General features: G+C 38.5%; 1 protein-coding gene across 5 annotated transcripts in view; it reads right to left on the minus strand.

The window, feature by feature from the left end:
* sash1a (SAM and SH3 domain containing 1a) overlaps window positions 1-20,203 on the minus strand; it is a 279,016-nt gene that overhangs the window by 46,719 nt on the left and 212,094 nt on the right. For 3 of the 5 annotated variants that reach the window (XM_073853108.1, XM_073853107.1, XM_073853110.1), the window contains exon 2: window positions 142-270. In XM_073853108.1, the coding sequence (XP_073709209.1) occupies window positions 142-270 (129 nt within the window). Of the gene's footprint in view, window positions 1-141; window positions 271-15,431; window positions 15,956-20,203 lie in introns of those variants that run through there. The other 2 variants (XM_073853111.1, XM_073853109.1) reach the window with 1 other exon arrangement.

The raw sequence follows: 20,203 nt of genomic DNA on the forward strand, positions 1-20,203 counted from the left end.
AGGCAGTAAACATGCCAAGATGAATTAAACCCATGGTGAAAGTATCTATAAACAGTTCTTAAGAATTATCTGATGACTAGGCGATTTAATAATAATGCTAAATCACAGCAAGTGCAGGTGTACAATTCAGTCTGAACTTACCATGTCTATCTCTTGAGAGACTTGCCGCTTACGTAGTTCCTCCATCCGATCGCTGACGTCGCTGAAGTATGTATTGTAGTACTCCGAGTACTCTTGTGCCAGGTCATCTATATTACCCAGAGAGCCATCCTACACAAACAGAGACATAAGTGAGACAAGCTTTATTGGCTTGTCATTCAAAAAGACAGAATTTTAATCTGATACTTTCCAAATAAATCCCATCCCTCATTAATAAGCCACAGTCTCAGTCAGAAACACAAACAAACATGAGTGTAGGAGAGCTTCATTAAAAACTTGTCACTGGCACGCGATTTTAATTAAGATCGCAAGAAAGGCGCCAGCCAAAAAGGACCAAACACACTCGGAACACACTGCACACATCTGCTGCGACAGAGCAAACAGTGACACACAAGCTGAACTAAACATCTTCCCCTCACATTCCATTACTTTCGCTCCACACACGATACTCTGGGCTGAGAACACAGGATTTTTGCTGGGCTTTTGTGAATTTGTGGGGTTATAATTTCCAAGCTATTGGTTTACAGAGAAGTTGTCAGTTTGTTGAGACAGGTTTTTTGTGCCACGTATATATCGGCCAAGGATGGCCCGATCTTATAAATCAGTCAGTAATTTCCAAAGTTATGTAGTTTTTTTGTAAAGAAAATATAACATTTAAAGAAGTTGTTCACTTCCAGAACAAAAATTTACAGGTGATTTAAATCACCCCCTTGTCATCCAAGATGTTCCTTTCTTTTTTGTGGAAAACATTTTAGGATTTCTCTCCATATAGTGGCTGCGAGTTTGAACTTCCAAAATGCAGTTTAAATGCAGCTTCAAAGGGCTCTAAAAGATCCCAGCCAAGGAAGAAGGGTCTTATCTAGAGAAATGACATTTTATATACTTTTTTAGCCTCAAATGCTCGTCTTGTCTAGCTCTGCATGTGCTCTGTGTATTCCAGTTCAAGATGGTTAGGGTAGGTCGAAAAACTCCTGTCTCTAAGTGTAAGTACCGACCAAGTATTTGCAAAGTGAATGTGCAAAGATCAAATGCCCTTTACAAAAAAAAAAAAGGTAAAACAGAGAGAAAATGTGATGGGAGTTTTTCGACATCCCAACTGTTTTGAACCGGAATACACAGAGTACACACAAAGCTAGACAAGACAAGCATTTAAGGTTAAAAAGTATATCAATTGTCATTTTTTTTTTTTAGAAAAATGACCAATCGTTTCGCCAGATACGGCTCTTCTTCCTTGGCTGGCACTGTTCAGAGCTCCTTGAAGCTGCATTTAAACTGCATTTTGGAAGTTCAAACTCATGGACACCACAGAAGTCCACAACATATAGAGAAATCCTGAAACGTTTTCCTCAAAAACACGACTGATACGACTGAAGAAATAAAGCCATGAACATCTTGGATGACAAGGGGGTGAGTAAATTATCTGTAAATTTTGATTCTGAAAGTGAACTTCTTTAATTTTTTTTTTTTTTTTTTTGGTGGGACCGGAGAACATTTTTACAAGGCAAGTAAGTACACGCTTTTACACCCTGGTGGCATTTTCGGGTGCAACATATTTATAAACTCAACACACACAAGAGCAGAAGGCTCTCTTACTGCCCAGCCCTTGCGACCTTCTCTGACCTTTGCAGCTGTCTTGTTGTGAGTGCACATATTCAACTGTGGTGCTGCCTGGCTCTGACTTCAGCGTGAGCGAGTGTGGGTGTATCCTATTTTCTACAAGCTCGTGACATACACGTAACAGCAAATGACCTCAGACCGCTTCAAAAAAAGCACATACAATAAGAAGGTACTTTACTCAAAACTAGAGATTAGCTTCTTTCAACTTCTTTAGAAAACTATTAATACCCCAGCAGCTGCAGGTGGCATAGTTTCTTTTCCGAAATGGAAGATTTAAGAGCATGTTTGTTGTATCCAAGTTGTAGACTAGGCTGGATCTCTCCTGCTGCTGTACTAGATGCCCTTTAAAGTCCTGTTGAATGAAAAGTCAAACACAAAGGCCTTCTTCCTGCTCAGGACTATGCTGACAAACACATATATCCTGTCATTGTGTGTACGGGCCAGAGGTAGGAAGACCAGGGCCTCACAAACGGTTGTGTATTATAGACATGGGCTTATGCAATTAGGCTGTTAAAATTTTTGAAAACTCATTTTTAGTGTATAAATAATGTCTTATAAATCTTATTCACAGGGTTCAAGGTTTTCTCGTTCTTCACAAAATGTCTCTTAACCAATCCATTCCAACAAAACTCCAAACAGATGATCTCAGAATACTAAGACTCCCAATGGAACGCTGCTCTCTGTGAGAAATTCCAGCTTTTGCATTCCAATCTGCTGGCCTGCAGAGCACCTCCAGCTTTTAGACAAAACATGATGTGAATATGTGAGATTTGCTGTTGGATGCATAATTAAAAACAAAAAAACAACAACAGAGTCAGGTCCTCCTCTTCTCTAGGATACTTAAGATAAAGAGAGATAGAACAGCTGAACTAAGACTAAATAAAAACTTTACAACAGCAACTAGGCCACAGGCCTTTTTGCCATTAGCCAAGCTTTTTCAAGTGCATACTGTTGGTTGGGATGGTAATGACAGGCCAGAGGCTGTTTTTTAGCTCTGAGTGATGGGTGGAAGGGCCAAAACCTTCATCCAAGAACATATTCAAGTCTTAAACTGGCCTCATAACTTCTTCAATAATAGGAATATAAAAATACATTTTAACTAACTTGAACCTGAAATTTAGTAACAGCAACTAAGGAAAGAGAATATATATACACAACTTGAAATATTGCTAAATAAACAAGTGTATTTCGATGTAAATGGGCAATTCTACAAAACTGGTCCAAAGTTAGAGTTGGAAATGTCTTGTATGTATGCAAATTGTATAATATCCAAGATACACATTTCTAGTAATTGTGCAATTAATTTTCATATTGTATTTTCAGAAAGTTTTGGAGTATTTGTCCTCTCCCCAAATTTGTCAAGGATGACATGTTTTTGTTGTGACTGTTTAAGTAGCGACAATTACTAAATACTTTTGAACCTAGCTCAAAGATTCTAATCAGCAAATGGTTAGCTAGCACAGTTCTGAAAAGTTGTACACATATAAAAACTAAATGTTATGGAATTACTCGCAAAAAGGGCGCCTAATTATAGAAAAATGGTGTTCGGTAGTGACATTCTTTAAACTTACACAAAGATTTTTCATATTTTCGAACATATTTACCTCAAAATGAAGGGGCCTATCTACTCACCATTTACCCACTAAAATATATATGAAGCTTACTGATTGTGGGACAGCAGTTTGGATTAATTCTGTAGAATGGCCCATATCATATATATGAGGAACAGGCAATTAGACTATCTTCAGACTGAAACTGAGCAGCACTGAGAGCAGCAGTGGCCCTTGATCTGAATTAGTTCAGCTCCATCTGTATAGCACATGCCTTCCATATTCTTATTATCATTCCACACATTCCAGGCCTCCGGTGAGGTAATGCTGCAGTCCTTTACTTTAAAAGTGAGTGAGTGTGGGTCTGCTGCTTCCAGCTGGGCATTTAAATGATGGACTAATTCAAAGCTCATGCCTCATCTGCCCGTATCTGTAAGAGGATGTAGAGGACAGAAAATGCTTGCCTCTCACTTGAATGTGGCTCCACGTGAGCTGAGAGCTCTAAAACAGAAGAGAGGGAATGCTTTTGCGACATGAAATCACAGTTTGAGCACACAAACAGCACCACCCAAACTCTGCTGTCCAGCCCAAAAAGCCAAACATTTAAAACTCCCAAAGCTATATCTCTGTGTGTAACTAGAGCTCCAGGGTAAACCATTTCCAAACACAAATTAAAGCAGACCTCTTCAAGTCATCAGTATTACTAAGCTTAAACCAACACAGACTGTTGCCGTTTCACTGTCTTACCTCAACCAGCAATGTGGAATTATCTGAACTACCTCTTTTAAAGTTGGTTAGCCGCAAAAACCACATTTTGGGACTGGTACTTGTTTGACAAGAGGAACATGACATTTATCTGCTTGATGGGAAAAAAGAAGGCATCGTTCACCCAACAATATAGGTTGAGTATGTGCAAAAACAAATTTTGAAAGCTACACCAAAAAGGAAGTCAACTACATTTTTGTTTAGTGAAATGAAAAAATATAGAAAGAAAAATGGTAAGCAACATCAGTACAAACTAAGCTCCTCAAACCTAGGCTCTCAGCAGGTGCAGTCAGCCAGCTCGTGTTTATGATTTCCAGCTGGACCAACATTCATAGACTAATATTATTATGAATAATTCCTAAATTGTTTACTCTTTTAAGCTGAGTCACTGTAGAACAAAACAGTAGACTACGCTTCAGTTCTGTAGCTCCTGAGTCTCCTCAAAAGTATACAACATCTAATCACAGTTCAGTTTTCCAAAATCTTCTAACTTGAACACTACTTAAGGTCCTGAGCCACCCACAACATGGATCAAACTCAACATGTTGTGTAATTTTAGAACAAGATGGCGCCGCGAATGGCAGCCTCTGTGCTTAGCTCTCCAGTTGTTTTAGTGTTTTTGTTCGTTTTTCCTGTTTTTTGTTTTGCAAACACGATCAGTTTTACAAGGGATGAACTGCTAAACATTAGGCAGAACATACCACAAAATCTCCTACCGGTTTTTGATTATTCGGACGTTTTGCTCAACATCATAGTTGGCGGAGCGGCGGCGCTTACCAAAGGCTTCAGGACGCGCAGGACGCGCAGGACGCGGGGGAAGCGCGCCGGCGCGCTCGTGAAGCTTCGTCAGCGTGGATTCAGGATGACACTGCCAGGCATACATTTGGCAAATCTCCGGTCTCTACCAAACAAAACGGACGAACTCCTTCTGCTCTCCCGGACAAATAAGGACCTCTCACACTCTGCTGCTCTGTGTTTCACGGAAACCTGGCTGAACGCGGCTATACCGGACAGCGCGATTCATCTCCCGGGATATCAGCTGTTCAGAGGAGACCGCGACGCAGAATCGACGGGGAAATCGCGCGGCGGCGGGACGTGCTTTTACATCAATGAGAGGTGGTGTACAGATGTAACAGTGTTAAAGAAAATATGCTGTTCTGATGTTGAAGCGCTTTTCATAAACTGTAAGCCGTTCTATTCGCCGCGAGAGTTTTGCTCGTTCATTCTCGTGAGTGTGTACATTCCACCGCAAGCGCACGTGAGCCTGGCGTTACAGAAACTCGCTGATCACATCACAGAGACAGAACAACAACACCCGGACTCTGTTTTAATCATTCTTGGGGATTTTAATAGAGCAAATCTCTCCCGTGAACTTCCAAAATACAGACAGCACATCACATGTCCGACCAGAGATAGAAATATATTGGACCACTGTTACACCACAATAAGGAATGCATATCACTCTGTCTCACGGGCAGCTTTGGGACTTTCTGATCACTGCCTGGTTCATCTTATACCAACCTACAGGCAACAACTTAAATCTGCTAAACCTGTAGCAAAGTCTGTAAAGAGATGGACCAACGAAACAGAGCGGGCTTTACAAGCCTGTTTCGAATGTACTGATTGGAGTGTTTTTGAAGCTGCTGCTACTGATCTGGACGAGCTTACAGAGACTGTTACTTCATATATCAGTTTCTGTGAGGATTTATGCATTCCTACCAGGACTCGCTTAACTTACAACAACGACAAACCATGGTTCACTGCAAAACTCAGACAGCTTCGTCATGTCAAAGATGATGCTTACAGGAAAGGGGACAAAGTCTTGTATAAAGAGGCCAAATACACACTGGAAAAGGAGATCAAAGTGGCAAAGAGAAATTATTCCGAAAAGATAAGGAACCAATTTCATTCCAGTGACTCTTCATCAGTGTGGAAAGGTCTAAAACACATCACCAATTACAAGACATCATCCCCCAGCACTTTGCAGAATCAGCAACTGGCAGACGATCTGAACGAGTTCTATTGTCGGTTTGAAAAGACACCATTTACACCTCCAACATCACCCCTCTCCCCCACTCCTGCAACTCCCATTCAAATCAGTGAAGATGAGGTACGCAAGGTCTTCAAAAAGAACAAAAGAAGAAAGGCACCAGGCCCTGACGGTGTCACACCAGCCTGTCTGAAAACCTGTGCAGATCAGCTGGCACCCATTTTCTCACAGATCTTCAATAGGTCTTTGGAGTTGTGTGAAGTCCCCGCCTCTCTCAAACGTTCTGAAATCATCCCCATTCCAAAGAAACCCAAAATAACAGGACTTAACGACTACAGACCTGTGGCGCTAACATCTGTCGTCATGAAGTCGTTTGAGAAACTGGTTCTGGCTTATCTGAAGGACATCACCAGACCCTCACTGGACCCCCTGCAGTTTGCTTATCGTGCAAACAGGTCTGTAGATGATGCAGTGAACATGAGTCTACATTTCATACTGCAGCATCTGGACAAATCAGGGACTTATGTGAGGATCCTGTTTGTGGACTTCAGTTCAGCCTTCAACACTATCATCCCAAACCTCCTCCTGCCCAAACTAACTCAGCTCTCTGTGCCCACATCAGTCTGTCAGTGGATCAACAGCTTCCTGACAGACAGGCAGCAGCTAGTGAGGCTGGGAAAATTCTCATCCAGCACCCGTACTATCAGCACTGGCGCCCCTCAGGGTTGTGTCCTCTCCCCACTGCTCTTCTCCCTGTATACAAATGACTGTACCTCCAAAGACCCCTCTGTCAAGCTCCTGAAGTTTGCAGACGACACCACACTTATCGGCCTCATTCAGGACGGTGACGAGTCTGCTTACAGACAGGAGGTAAAAGAGCTGGCTGTCTGGTGCAGTCATAACAACCTGGAGCTCAACACGCTCAAAACTGTGGAGATGATCATAGACTTCAGGAAAACCCCCCCTGCTCTCCCCCCACTCACCATCATGAACAGCACTGTAAACACAGTGGAGTCATTCAGGTTCCTTGGAAATACCATCTCTCAGGACCTGAAGTGGGACATTCACATAGACTCCATTGTGAAAAAGGCCCAGCAGAGGCTGTACTTCCTCCGCCAGCTGAGGAAACTCAACCTGCCACAGGAACTGCTGAAACAGTTTTACTCTGCCATCATTGAATCCGTCCTCTGCACTTCAATTACCATCTGGTTCAGCTCAGCTACAAATTCTGATCTCAGAAGACTACGTCGGATAGTCCGGACTGCTGAGCGAATCATTGGTACAACCCTCCCTACCCTTCAAGATCTGTACTTATCCAGAGTACGAAAAAGGGCTGCCAAAATTACTCTGGACCCCTCACATCCAGCACACTCACTTTTTGAACTGTTACCATCCGGTCGGCGCTACAGAGCACTGAGCACTAGAACGACCAGACACCGAAACAGTTTCTTTCCTCAGGCAATCCATCTCATGAACACTTGATCGTGGAACATACAACACTATACATTCTTTATTCATTTTTCCGTTATTTATTTAAAGCACATACTTACTTCCATTCAAATGTCTTTGCTATTTTTGCACATTGTCTGTCTTGTATACCTCTATATTGTTCTTTTTATAATATGTATCGTCTTGTCACTGTCATTCTGTAGCACTGTGGAGCTCTGTCACAAAAACAAATTCCTAGTATGTGCAAACATACCTGGCAATAAAGCTCATTCTGATTCTGATTCTGATTCTGATAATGACATGCAACATTCTTTCTCAAGAACGTCTGCTTCCAGGACAGAAAGCAGAGGAACAGGTCACAATGACTGGAAGAGAGACAGATCCCACATTATGCAATCAAACATTACTGTTTTACAATAAAATGCACCAAATATGAGAAGCTGTCCATATGAGAAGCCAACCACAAATTCACACTTCCTTTAGATGAAACTGCATTTGTACAGTTAAGCCACAAAGCTTTGATGTGGTCATCGTAACAAATATAATGTTATGTCTGGTATGAGGTTGAGAAAGAAAATCAAAAAAGAAAATCTAAGGGTGAGGCTGACAGCAATGAACCCAAGCTAATTAATTAACCTACATTCCTTTCAGTCGCTCAGCCCACCTGCTCAGAAACAGCATTATGGGTCATGAAAGTCCTTAGAGGGGAAAGGCATATTTGATTACCCTTCTACACAACTGAGGAAGAAAACATTAACTGACTTCAAGCCATTTGTAGATTCTTCCTACGACTTACGCCTGAGCTTTGCAAAAACAATGCAAGATCAGGATATTTCCCCTGCTGGCTCTTTTGCTGAGAGAGGTTTTTTTTAGGTGAAACCTTTTATTCTTCAACGGCCTAAAACAAAACTCAAATGCATTCATATAGAGTACTCATTGTGAAATGGGTGAGCAGATCTGATAAGAGCTGTTCTTTTCACAACACTCAAATCAAGGGAAACACATTTCATTCTGAATGCAGCGTGAAGACTACAGAGCCATTAGAGGTTTGGACACAGTCCTGAATTCAGTTCTTTTGCACTGTGACAAATGTGTTGACTAATTCCAGGAATTCATAAGAAGCATGCACTGCATATGGTGGGGAGAACTTGCTCAACAACTTGAGGATTAAAAAAACAGTACAGCAGTGGTATGAGTTTGATAAGATATCAGTTTTTTTTGTCAGTCAAAGCCCTTTGGTTTAGAATATTTTCTTGTAGTTAGGGCTGGGCGATTAATCGAAAAGTAATCGAAATCGACATTCAGAACGTATAATCGATCAAATTTTTCCAGGTCAATTATTTCAATTACTTTCCCTTTAAAAACACTACTGCGTGTGGAGTCACGTGACCTCGCTCCGTTACGTTGCGTTATTCCGCTGACATGTCGATGGAGAGCTTAAACAGTATTCATACAGTAAAAAGTATTTACAGGATATACAAGAGTAATTTTATTTAGAAGAGATACTGCTTATTTTCTACTTTTAATATTTATTATTATTTTATAAATAATTTATTTTGTTTCCAAAAGTGCAAGTTATTTATTTTCACTAATTTAAGAAAAATGTGACTTTTCATTTTAAGCAATGTGTGCTTTAATTTCAGTTGTTCAACACTGATGTTCAATAAATAATCATAGATAGTTGATAGTGTGTGCACCCTTCATTCAAAAATCTCTCACTTGTAATATGTGCGCATATTTACTGTACAAAACTTGTCAGTGAACTATGAGGGCAAAAAAAAAAAAATATTATTTAAATATAATTAAATATAATTTTATTAATGAATAAAATAATCGTTCATTAATCGTAATCGGGTTAAAATGTTCAATTAATCGAGATTTTGATTTTAGGCCAAATCGCCCAGCCCTACTTGTAGTACACTCTTAAAAATAGGTTCTTTATTAGCATCAGTGGTTCTATGAAGAACCTTGAACATCCATGAATCCTTTCAAATTCAATATATAATTTACTATGTATTAGGGGTTGATTGTTATGTTTTTCAGGGCCGATGCTGATACTAATTATTACAGATCAAGTGGCCCGATAACCAATATTTTGAACCGATATACATGACTGGTGTAAAAATGAAAATTAATGTCAAACTTAAGAACAACAAGGACTCTGAAAAAACACTTTTTAAATACTTCAAAAAATGTTATCAGCAAATCGTTTTTGAAAATGACCAATACCAATAACTATAAAGATGCTTAATATTGGCACCGATAATCGTCAACCCCTACTATGTATTACACTACCTGATCTTCTGACAAAAATGTACCTGTAGGAACTTTTTTGCAAAACACTAAATACGTAATAAGTACATATCCCTGCAGTTCCCAACAGAAACGAACACTAGAGGCATTAAAACAGTAAGCACTTATAATCGTTTTCATACATAGTTATGATTACAGCTCCATATGTTTTGTTTTCCATACTTAACAAGCTTGCTCGGTAGCTCAGCCGACACAGAATTGAATTTAGGATGCGGAATACTTGAGTACGAATCCCGTGAAAAACATGACTCATGATGAAAAAGCTAAAAGATGAGAGATTGAAAAACAAGTTAAAAACGACATGCTTGTGATTGCGTTTTTACATCACATTCGCTTTTGTATATACTATCGGGTATGTTTAGGTGTAGCGCAGATGACATGTTATTTTAAAACATCACGGAACATTAGAGTTATAGCGACACTCAACAGACATTTCAAGTCAGAACTGTGGTGACACATACAAAACCAATGTCATAAAATGTACCATATGTAAGTTCATTTGTTCTGGGAAAAAAAAAAAAAAAAAACACTCTTATGCACCACTTAGTGGATATTTCACATCAAATATATTATGAAACATACATAGCGGTACTATTTTGCGTCTTGCAAAAAAGTTCCCACAGGTATATTTTCATCATGAGATGAGGTTACAACAACTTAACTATAAATCTCAAAACAGAAAGAAAGAAAGAAAGAAAGAAAGAAAGAAAGACCAGAACAGATAGTTACAAGGCTGAATAGCATTTTCTCTTTTGCTTTTGGGTTGTTCAATTGTTATTCTGTGTAAATGGAGATTGCATAATATGCCCTTATAGTTGCTGATTCTGGAACAATGAGTAACACAGCAAACCAAAAAACAAGTTTAATGTGTCTTTCTTCAGAATCAGAGAACATCACAAGTCTGCTTTTGTTTAGCACTCCTCATCATAAATGCTAATTCCCATGTGTTCCGACACTAAGCACAAAATAAAACTCACACACTCTGAAAGCATGAGGCCCCTCTGCATCAAAAACACCAGAAAGTGTTAATGACCTTGTACTAAAGACTAAAGGAGACCAAATGACTGGAAATGATTCACGCTCTTCAAAGTAACGTGGGGATGGGGAAGTCACTTGACGTAGGTGATGTGAGATGTGTGGCGCCGCCCTGGAGGGGAGAAGTGGACATGAGTCGTATTTGAGTTGGAGAGGATATGAGACAGAAGTTGGTCAGGGGGTCCTGACGCACCCTCATTAGGGTGGCTTCCTCAGGATATCCACAGAGGGCTGATGGAAGCATAAGGAAGGAGGTAGGGAAGGACGGAATGTGAAGAGAGAGAGAGAAATGACTGTGGCATGCAGGGTGGAGAATGTGTTAAATTAACTGGAATCAGAGGCGGGGAGCAATGGCTCATCAAAATCATGATCATTTACTGTCAAGGTGCTTAAGTACTGCGGATACGGCCAGACACTCTCCCACACATTGTCTAATGTCCAATGGTGAAGGAAACATATAATTACTGAACACTGCTGCCTCATGCATAGTGCCTATTTGGGCATTGTTCAAACCTGGTAATAACATGCTTCTCAAATGCATAGTATGCTACTGAAAAATATTGCTTTAGATGCAAATACCATACCTCAAGCTTCAAAGTTGCTACTATTTAAGAAATATTTGATAAGGCAAACAATTAAAATGTCAAAACTGTATTTCACAGATCATTTTCACTCTAAAACATTCGCAGCCACAACATAACACAAATCCAACAGATGGTTGAAATGAGGGTGACGGGCTGTTAATTGCCTTTGAAGTGAATTTAGATGAGGGGAACCACATATAAATCGAGTTTACTCACACAGACCACAATTCAATGACAGACAAACAGAGGTATTCTCATTAAGAGAGATCTATGAGCTTGGCAAGCACTATGGCAAACCTCAGACCTTTAATTCGTGACTCAGTAGCCGCCAGTTCTACAAAAGCTATTTATCAACATTAGCATAAGATAGTAAATCTTAAACACTGCCTCAAATGTAGCAATATATGTACGTAAGAAAGCACAAATGATCTTTGCAAACCGTACTCATGCCATAATAAAACCTTACTTTTATAGACTTTTATAGTACCCACCAAAACAACATTTCATTCGCTAGCAAGTCACATCTGAAAGGCCTGTAAAAGTTGAAAGGAAAACAACCCAGACTGTCTATTGGTCAGCCTAACTAAAACCATGTCTAACCATGTCCAATACTTGATTCTGATTGGTCAATCATGGTGTATGTAAACTGTATATTTGACCATTTCCCTGGGAACTAATTTCTTACACAGCTGTGCTAGTTTTAACTCAGGCTTGGCACTCAGTGATCTGTTTCTTCACTTGAAATGTATATAAATATTTCAAACTAATTTACTTGTAAGGTTGCATTGTAGTGAAAGATACAGTCAACTAGTCATTGTTGCAATATATAACACTTATGTATATAACACTTATGTCACAATATGATACAATAGAGGGTTTGCACTTATGTCACGGTTTGGTCAGGTACACAGATGCGCAGCCATATTGGATATAAGGTAATTAACAAATTAAAGTTAATAGGTGGTAAAGATACATACGAGCAGTATTAATTAAGATATTACCTTATTATTTCATCTACCTGATTGGAAGTGATATGAACAAACATGAATGTTGTCAAGATTCTTGACCTGGAAATCCTAGTTCAGTTTGGCCAAACACAAACGCCTTTTGTTCCTCAGTTTTTTGCTCTCTTCCCTTTGATTTGTTATAACTTTTGGCAGTCCAAGCATACTCCAAATGTTTTTTCTGGTCTGACCAATTAGTACAGCCCAATCCATGACAATAACTAACCATTTATAGCAGCAGTAATCAGCAAATTATGCAATTTTCATTCATTTAATTTGCATTGTTTACATTCAGTGCCACCGATATGGCCAACTGATGACGCATAGCGAAAACCTTCTATACTGACCAGCTGACTGTATATGATCCCCTACATGGTTATGAAAATTTCATTAACAAAAATGTATTTGTATACAGTGAGGTATTCAATTGTGTTTGCTCTAAACTAAGAAATACTGCAGTTCAATGCACAGATCTCCATATGTAAACAATCAAAACAACTGAAGCAAAGACAGAATTTAAATTCTCCAAACTGTGGATGAATGCCACTAAAAAGAGACGTTTAAAGCCAAAAGATTAAAGATTCAATTAAAGCTGCAAGGATCATAAACAATAGCTGCAGTTTGTTGTTGGGGGTTGGGTGAAGCCAAGCTGAGAACACCTTCAGGTGCTACTTCAGCAACTTTTCCCGCACAACTACTTCATAGAAGTAATGTCTCAACCTGCTGCTTAGGCAATGTGGTTTTAGTACTATCCTGTGAGTGTTAAAGTCAGATGAGGAGAGAGCACTGTAGGGCAATTTGTAAGAAGAGGAGTACACATGAGACATATTCAATAGAAAGAAAAAGAAGACTCATCATCTTACAGTAACTTCACAGGATAAAATACGCCTGAGGGAGGAAGAAATGTGTGCATTCTAAACTAAATGAATCATTAATGTTTCAGTGTTACAGCTTATCTTATCAGATTGAATAGAAATGGTCTTTTTTCATTAAGAAGTCTCACTTTCCTAGACGTAAAAGCAATACACACACTTTTTAGATGCTTAATTAACACTGCAGCCATCAAGAGGCAAATCCATTTTCACTGGAAGTGGGTGTCACACCTTTATCTCTTTCGTCTGGGTGCTTAACAACAGACATGTTAAGGTTTTGACAAAGTCTTAGAGAATAACTGTATGTAAATATCCACTTTAACCAATTTCCTACATAACAGCTGCAATTAAAGATCCAGTTAACAAACAAAAAGGACAGAGAAGCCATGACTAAGCCTTGGGGACATAACAATGTAGCTATCACTAGTCAATCTGGTCTCAATGGAAACATGAAAACTCTGAACTGATTCATAAATTTGTAACTAATAGGAAAAGTGAAATATGCAAATAATACAACAGAGACAGTCTTTGGAGAGAATACACTACCAGTCAAAAGTTTTTGATTTTTAAGGTTTTTTAAAGAATTCTCTTCTGCTCACTAAGACTGCATTTATTTGCTCCAACATACAGCACACGCAGAGATATTGTGATTTTTTTTAACTATTTAAAAAAAACTGCTTTCTATTTGAATACATTTTAAAAAGTAATTTATTTGTGTGATCAAAGCTGAATTTTCAGTATTATTACTTCAGTCTTCAGAGTCACATGATCCTTCAGACATCATTCTAAACTGCTGATTTGCTGTTCAAGAAACATTTATCATTATTATTATCAATATTTAAAACAGCTGAGTATTTTTTTAGGATTCTTTGATGAATAGAATCCTAAAAATTCTATTTATTTAGCAAGGATGCTTTAAATTGATCGAAAGTGATGATAAAGACATTTATAAAATATTTATTTTTCAAATAAATGCTGTTCTTCTGAACTTTCTATTCATCAAAGAAACATGAAAAACATTCTACCCAGCTGTTTTTGACATAATACATGTTTTTGAGCAGCAAATCAGAATATTAGAATGATTTCTGAATGATCATGTGACTGAAGTAATGATGCTAAAAGTTTAGCTTTGAAATTACAGGAATAAATTACATTTTAAAATATATTCAAATAGAAAACAGTTATTTTAAATACTAAAAAAAAAGTTTAGTACAAACATTTAAAAATGTTACTGTTTTTTGCTGTACTTTGGATCAAATAAAGGCCGGCTCGGTGAGCAAAAGACACTTATTAAAAAAAAAAAAAAAAAAAAAACACATTAAAAACCCTACTGTTCAAACACTTTTGACTGGTACTGTACACATTACTAAGATCATTTTCCAAACTCAAAGCCACAGTGGTCAAGGAAATGTTTTGATCCTGTAAAATAAACACTAAAAATGCTTTAGAGAGAAACAAACTCTCCAAGATGTATACATCCCTTAGCTAATCATTACAAAGAAAACACATGGATTAGTTACTAATATATACACTAATAATATGGTAATATTGTTGCAATGCTCGTTTTGTGGCCTGATAGATTTCAGTGTTGCCATGCAAGACTACTTTGCGAATTTACAAGTAACCCGAACCACTAATTTTGTGTCTAAATAGTTACTTTTATGAAAATAGCTTCGTAATATGTGGGATAAAGCACATTCAGTTGGTCATTAGACTTCAACTGAAACCACAAGGAAAACACATGCAAACTTCTGTGTTGTTTATGAGTTGCGTTGCGTTTCTGACGCCACACGTGCGCCGGCTTATAATAATAATAAACACTTCAGTTACATACCATGTGATACGATTCCCTGGAGATTTCTAAACTTCTCACTGCCTCTCAACAGACGAAACCATAAAGTTTCAAGACTCCTGTTCACAGAAAGTTAGCTGTAGTTGTTCGGACGCTTCTGCGGGCTGCTTTAACATGCGCTTGGCATCAAAGCACATCCACTACACACACACAATGAGCTCCAATAAATTAAGCCCCTTGGGTTGAAGGACTTTTCTCAAGTTGCCTTCCTGTGACACCCCTCCCCCAACTCCGAACTTACCAGCATCCCCATCACGTCCGACCAGAGCCGGGAGAAACTGTCCGATGATGCGCCGCTGACCGCCTGCGGCTCCTCGGGAGAAGACACTTGATCCTCCTCCATTGTCAAACACTGATGGATTTACAGCCTCAAATTTCAAGTTGATGAATGTTAATCCCAAAAACCATAAAACCATAAAACGCGTCCAGAAGTCTTTTAAATCTGAGTTAATATTTCGCTACTCCGTGGTGCGTGTTCAAAAGTCGATGCAAAGTATTCCGTTAAAGTACAGAAATACATATTCATCAAGGTCGCTGATATGTTTTCCATTTGGATCCAACTGAGCGCACACCGTACAGACAAACTTCAACTCAAGTATAGCCGGACAGATCTCAGCGATTCACTTGGCACTTCGTCGGTGCGAACCAACCTAAACTTTAGGGAGTTCTCTTTAGTGTTCGTTCTAAAAAAGATTTAATCATTACAATACGTTAATAACATCAAAGCCAATCCCAACGAGACAAACAACGTTCCGAAGTACCCACGACAGCACCATTCGGCAACAACACTAACGAAAACGCCCGAAGCGGATTTTTGCGCTTGAGTTCTCCAACCTCCCCCTCTCCGGCACAATGGTTTACTCCGCCCAAACAACACACCGCTCTCTCGCTTCACTGCCACAAACAGGACAAACTGATCCTTCTCACTAACTAACTTTACAAACCTATGACGACACGCACAGAAACCTTTGGAAAAGGGCATCTCTCCTTTCGCTTTTCCATAAATACTTTCCCCGCTATAAACAGACACAAAGGAACAAAGCGACATTTTGCTCACAATGCATTCAAAAACAAAAGCCTATGAGAAAATTATTTCAGAAGCATGACGTTATCTATTCTCTATTCATAACGCTTCAAAGCACGCCTCCTGTTTTACACAGAGTAGTGTACTCAACCTTTTTGACCCCCACAACCCTATCAATAAGATTTAGGTATTCATTCACTATCATAAAAAACAAGTTTTCCTTAACTCACATTAGGCTATACTGAATATTGTTTAGCATTATCAGAAATATGACTCAACTCACTTATATATATATATATATATATATATAAAAATCAGTCTTTCAGATGAGTTAAGCACAAATTATTGTCAGTGTGTTAGCTCATCCTAAACAAAACTAGCCTTCGGTCACAAAGTTAATTATAGGTAAAACAAGACAGTAATTTCATCCTCATGTAACATAATCTGTGACATCATAATTTTTCTAAAATATCGTGTAATGTGGCATCTGACCATTCTGGATATCCTAAAGGGAAGATTTAAAGGCACAGCGGTTTCACTAATCTAACTAACCTCTGAGCTCTTTGCAATTTGAGCTGCAGTAGGCCAGACGACAGAGCAGAAGTGAATAAATGTGCATGTTCAAAGCTGTGGATGCCTTGGATATTTCTCCTGTCACGCCTGTCTATTGCAAAAAAGTGGCTATGTCTGTTCTTCTTCTCTCCCTTATTTCTCCTTTGCTTCCCAGAGACACATTCTCTGAACCAGCAACAGCTGTCTAGTCTCCTGACAGATGCCAGAACAGCCTGAAAGAGAGATAGAGGGAAAGTAAGAACGAGTCCCTCTTGTTCTATGTGAAGATTTCTCCATTAGTCATACAGGGGCAGAGAGAAACCATCCATATGTGCACATCACACATGAACATATGAGTAGTACTGAGTATGCTTGATTCTTGATTTAAAAATGTATTTTAAATGGTCTACACAGTTTTTTGTAAGCACCATCCACATTTCACTAACTTAAGTCACCTCTCACACACACAAAGACATATATACAGTTAAAGTCAAAAGTTTACATACATCTTGCAGAATCTGCAAAATAAGAGGGATCATACAAATCGCATGTTATTTTTTATTTTTTATACTGACCTGAATAAGATATTTCACATAAAGGACGTTTACATAGTCCACAAGAGAAAATAATAGTTGAATTTATTTTAAAAAATGACCCTGTTAAAAAGTTTATATACACTTGATTCTTAATGCTGTGTTGTTACCTGCTTCAGAAGGAAAAACGATGCATTAAGAGCCTTTTTTTATTTGAAGATCAGGGTAAATTTGACTTATTTTGTCTTCTCGGAAACATGTATCTTCTGTAGATTCTAAAGCGCAAAACTAAATGAAAAACATATGATATTTAGGCAAAAAACAAAAAATGTACACATCCTCATTTCTTTCAAAAGTTTAAACCCTTGGCTCTTAATGCATGATTTTTACTTCTGAAGCATCAGTGAAAATCATACAGTCATTTTTGGAAAGGGTTTAAATACACAAAAATACAGAAAGGATTTTTCTGAAGAAAAGCAGACCGTTTCAGGTAACAACACAGTTTTAAGTATTAAGTGTATGTAAACTTTTGAACAGGGTCATTTTTATAAATTCAACTATTATTTTCTCTTGTTGACTAAATGTAAACGTCTTTTATGTGAAATATCTTAGGTTTTTAGGTCAGTACTAAATAAAAAAAATAACATGCATTTTGTATGAGACCTCTTATTTTGGTAAAATAATGAACATTTTGCAGATTCTGCAAGGTGTATGTAAACTTTTGACTTCAAGTGTACACACTTACTCAATGAAATTCATGCATAGTGTAGCTAGAGGTAAAAGGGGAATGACTTTCCCAGACAGGAACTCTAAAACAGCTGTTAAACAGGCTTAGTGTTTATAGCCTAAACATATAAAACACATGCTCGCCTCTCTTTCAACCAATACACATTTACATTATCTATAATGCTTGTAAACAGGTACATTAACTTTTTAAAATTCCTCTGAGGACCGCAGTTTGATCCGACATTCTGGAAGTGCTTTACCTGCTGTCTTAGCACAACGTTTGCTTAAAAAGTGGCTGTCAATCAGTTTGGATCAGAGAGCACAAGGAAGAGGTCAAAGCGTCAAGTCACCGTGTTTGTAAGGGAGTTCCCTGCTGAGTAAACAGAGATCCCAGCAGCACTGAATGGTAGAGCAAAGGTAAGGCTCTATTGTTGGGACGCCATCCGGATTCAAACCTTAAACTAAAGGGCCGTAACCTACAGGGATTGCAAAACACTTCCACACAATACTTCAAGAAACACTTAACTCAACGCCAGGCTGCAGGGGGCCAACAGAGCATATAGATCTTAAGAAGGGAAAGTCAACACAGCTGTACCCGATTCACACCACCTATAAATATAACCAACATCAAATATGGGAAAGTGGCTCTATAGACTAAAAACACGTGAGTCTGTCATTGTGTGCAATGAGATCATAACAAACAGTCATTCCAGACATATTGAGCGCACAAAATTGCTTTGACCTGTAAAACAAGCCTTATCCCATGCAAACTATTGAAATCTCTTTTTCTGCACCTGTGGTGCCGATGGTGTTGTTGTTGTGTAAGATACACACAGTGGCTCTCTTGCAGGCCTGTGATTGGTATTCCAGTGATCCACATGCTTGGTGGCGGAACTACTGGGGCCAGTTTGGCCCGGCTCACTGGATCTGTTTATACTGAAAGTGCCAAAACACTGGCCACCTGCAGTCTGTGGTTCAGTAGACAGCAAAACATTCACTGTTCTGCTATGATAAGCTACTTTGAATAAAGTTATGAAGTATGGATATGTTTAATGAGCATAAGGTAACATTTGCAGCTTTACAGTGATGCTGGATGTTTTGGATCAGCTGAAGCTTAGTATAAAAAAAAAACATATTCTTAAAAAACACCTGAAATAAAGATGATGATACACTACCATTCATAAGTTTGGGGTCACAATCATTTATTTAAGGAATTAATACTTGCATTAAGAATAGGTGCATTAAACTGATCAAAAATGGTAGTAAAAGCATTTTTAATGTTACAAAAGAAAGCTGTAAGACTGGAGTAATGGCTACTGAAAAGTCAGCTTTGCCATCACAGGAATAAATGACACTTCAATCATATTATTCGATCAAATAAATACAGCATTGGTAAGCAGAAGAAAGAAATACGGGATGAAATGAGATCATAACAAATATAACAAAGTGTGTTACCTTACCCTAAAGTGATCTAACCAGGTCATTTTCATGAGTAATATTTTAATGATAAAAACACTTGCAGACATGACTAAAAGCAATAAACAGGGACAAAGTGGCCATACACATTTAATGACCTGCTACAACAGGATATGAGCCGTCACTTTAATTAAAGTGAGATTTATGAGTGTGTTTCGTATTTGCATACAATTGTATTTTTTTTTAATCTTTAAAGAAAATGCTGTAAAGCTCTAATTAATTGTTAGGCATTCTGTTTAAATAGTAAATGTAATTGTTTCATCCAGTTGAATTCAACCAATGACACACAGCACTGTCAGAGTTCAGGAAGGTGTCATGTTACCTCAGGGTCAGTCATAATATGGGCGACTTTTCAGCAGCCAGTACTAACTTCAAACAGAATACTCTTAGAAGTGTGTTTGTGTGTTTTCTGGTTCATGCTGGTAGTAGGAAGGCTTCACTCCAGCTGCACTGAACAACATACAGCTTCAGAAAACAAATATGGTATGCTCTGTGTGAGAGACACATGTCTGCTTCAGATCTCAAGGCAAGATGAGCATTCTGCTGTCTATACATGTTCATCCTGATCGCGTCTTCATGCTTCATGCTGATGTTGCAAAAACACAAAAGTAATCACAGTATTCAGACCTGCATGTCCTGCCAAGACATGAGGGATAAATGTAAAGAAAGTTACAAGTGGAAATCCTCATATCATGTATACAT

Source organism: Garra rufa, chromosome 13 (genome assembly GCF_049309525.1).
Source record: "Garra rufa chromosome 13, GarRuf1.0, whole genome shotgun sequence".
Classification (NCBI taxonomy): domain Eukaryota; kingdom Metazoa; phylum Chordata; class Actinopteri; order Cypriniformes; family Cyprinidae; genus Garra; species Garra rufa.